The 2,481-nt window shown below is 45.6% G+C and overlaps 1 protein-coding gene across 1 annotated transcript; it reads right to left on the bottom strand.

Moving 5' to 3' along the window:
• Positions 1–616: 616 nt before the first annotated feature.
• On the bottom strand, positions 617–2,038 carry LOC148428605 (uncharacterized). Its single transcript, XM_088433692.1, has 6 exons — positions 1,871–2,038; positions 1,707–1,808; positions 1,532–1,594; positions 1,194–1,471; positions 1,000–1,118; positions 617–920 (listed from the first exon to the last, which is right to left on the bottom strand). Exons 1-6 carry the CDS (start codon positions 1,950–1,952, stop codon positions 776–778), a joined length of 789 nt encoding a protein of 262 aa, XP_088289818.1. The 5' UTR covers positions 1,953–2,038; the 3' UTR covers positions 617–775.
• Positions 2,039–2,481: the final 443 nt, after the last annotated feature.

The following is a 2,481-nucleotide window of genomic DNA, read 5'->3' as shown; positions in this document are numbered from 1 at the left end:
CTACTTATTTGAATCAGGTGTGTTGGGGAAAGAAAACCGGAAAACACGCAGGATGCCGGCCCTCGAGGACTGGAGTTCCGCACCTATGGTCTAATTGATGACTCGGCCACACAACGGCGGCTCGTTGTTCACGGCGAGAGTTCTCCATCAGGTTCCCCGGGCTCTCTTTTGTCTGTGGGCGGCAGGCGGCGCGCCCCGTCGGAACGCCACTCGCGTATGTGTGTGTGCAAATAAAGCACCGCAGAGGAGTAGCACGACTTAGGATTATTGAAGTTTTTTTCCCCCTTGTGTTTTGCGATGCAGGCGGCTTGCGTTTGCCACCGTGTTTTGCGCCAGCGTGCCCGAGAGCCTTACGCAATATGGACAAAAGTCTTGTCGCCGCTTCTATTTTCATTTTTCAGCCGCAACTTTTTCCTTTGAGCCCTGAGGCTTATTGTTCAGTTATCTGCTGTTATTTCATTTATTTAATTTTTGGATAATAACAATGTATTTTTTTCAACTTTATTGGACTATAAATATATGTTATGCGACTTAGCATTTTCTCATAAGCACGTGAGGTTTTTGGTGGATGTAGTTTTGTTTGTTGTGATTTATAGTAATGAAAAAATGCGCTTGATGCCTTTATTAATGCCTTTATTTTTTCATTTTCAGTGATTAGGAAACAAACAAATGAAAAAGAAACAATCAAGTATGAGTTATAGTTTGATTAGATATTTTGATGCGACAATAGACTTCAGCCAAGTGTTACAGATGGATTCCAAAAAAATCAGAACAATCATTGATAGTTGTAGTGGTGGTCGTAATCCCAATTTTCTGGCTCCACTCGAGGGTGACGCTCGAGCGGACGAATTTCTTCCAGCTCGGCCTTCCCGTTCCCTTCGTAGCGAAGGTCAGACCATGTCATCGCGGAGCCTTTGGGCCTGGGGAGGAAAAAACAAAAAGAGTTGATATTTCCTGTTTTATCGTAATGGTCAGAGGTCGACATCATGCGGATCTTACTTTTTGTCAGTCATGTAGTCCTTGGCCATGATCTCTGAGGCGAAAGCCCACATCTGCAGGTCAGTCACATGAAAGTCCAGACCAGACACGGTGATCTCAGGCTCGCCGGCGGGCACGTACTGAAGACGCAAACGCAGAGGAAAACTTAACAATTTTCCGATGGACAGCTGGACAAAGGGACAGAAAGACTGTACCTCCTTAGGAATTTGCGCCACGTATGTCGTGTCACGTCCTTCGTAGAGCCAGGCGAGGCCTTGGATCGGCTGGACAACCAGACACATTCCGGTCCACCCTTCCACCTCGACTCGGGTACGGCATCCGTTCCGGCCCTCGATTTCCAATTTCTGGCTCCAGGTGGGCGTGGCCAAGTCAAAGCCACCTTCGGCTTTCGAGACACTCAAGGTGTCGCCGAGGGTGAAGATGGTTCCGTCCGTCATCGTGTCAGGGCCGTAACGCAGACAGACGGTGATACCTAATGGAGAGATGGGTGCAAGTCAATTCACATAGACGGGCGGCAGATTGATAATCTCACCCATCGGGTAGGTCCGATAATCAGGAGGGCTCACAAAATCCGGGGGGAAGAATCTCACTTCTCCTGTACGCATAATAAACATCATCAACTAAACCGTCTTGAAAACACTTTGGAATACTTTTGTTTGACATATAGATAAATGAATAGCTTGACCCAACAAAATGTGAACTCTCACCTGGACAGAAAGGGTAATAGTAGGAGTGGTAGTCATTCTCTCCCTCTCCTCCATCAGAAGATAAAGTCACCATCAACCCGTCCAGAGATTTGGGGGAACTTCCTGTGCGGAAAAAAAAACAAAAAAACAGATATGCCGTACGTGCGCAAATGCGTTTACGTTACCTTCCCATTGGAGATCGCCGGAAGCTCCCATGATGACCATGGTCAACATCAGGGCGGAGGTGTAAAGACTCGTCTTCTTCATTTTGGTCTCGGGATTGTCTTGGGTGTCCCGATGTCTCTTCCCTCTGAAGATGAGTGAATAACTGTCGGATGGGCGGCCTCTTTATATACTCATCGGCCAAGGACGCCTTGGCATACTTCATCGGTTAACTTTCGTTTTGACCAACTTTTTATCAGCGCGCGCAGATGTGGAGAGGTGAACTTTTGTCCGCGCTGGCTTTTGTTATTTAGTAATACATTTCGGAACGACTTTAAAAAAGATAGCCCTGTTCATTTGGAGTAAAGAAAACCAAATGATGATTTTTTTTTTTTCAGTCCTGTTATAGGCCGCACAAAGTATTTTCTACCTATGACGTTTCTCACCAAATCTGTCAAGCACATAGCGGAGAACAACAAAAAGCAATTTCAACAAGTCCAGTTGATTTACCTCGGTGCTTCTCAATCATATTTTGCAACCCCCCCCACTTGCCACACCGAACATAAATAAGATCATTATCTAAAAAATTGTATAATTATTCCTAAAACTGAATCGTTTTTAACATTGACACAAG

The sequence above is a fragment of the Hippichthys cyanospilos genome, chromosome 1, assembly GCF_059441005.1.
Source record: "Hippichthys cyanospilos isolate Australia breed blue-spotted pipefish chromosome 1, RoL_Hcya_1.0, whole genome shotgun sequence".
NCBI lineage: Eukaryota > Metazoa > Chordata > Actinopteri > Syngnathiformes > Syngnathidae > Hippichthys > Hippichthys cyanospilos.
The sequence above is the reverse complement of the archived record's forward strand: the minus strand, read 5'-3'. Positions and strand labels throughout refer to the sequence as shown.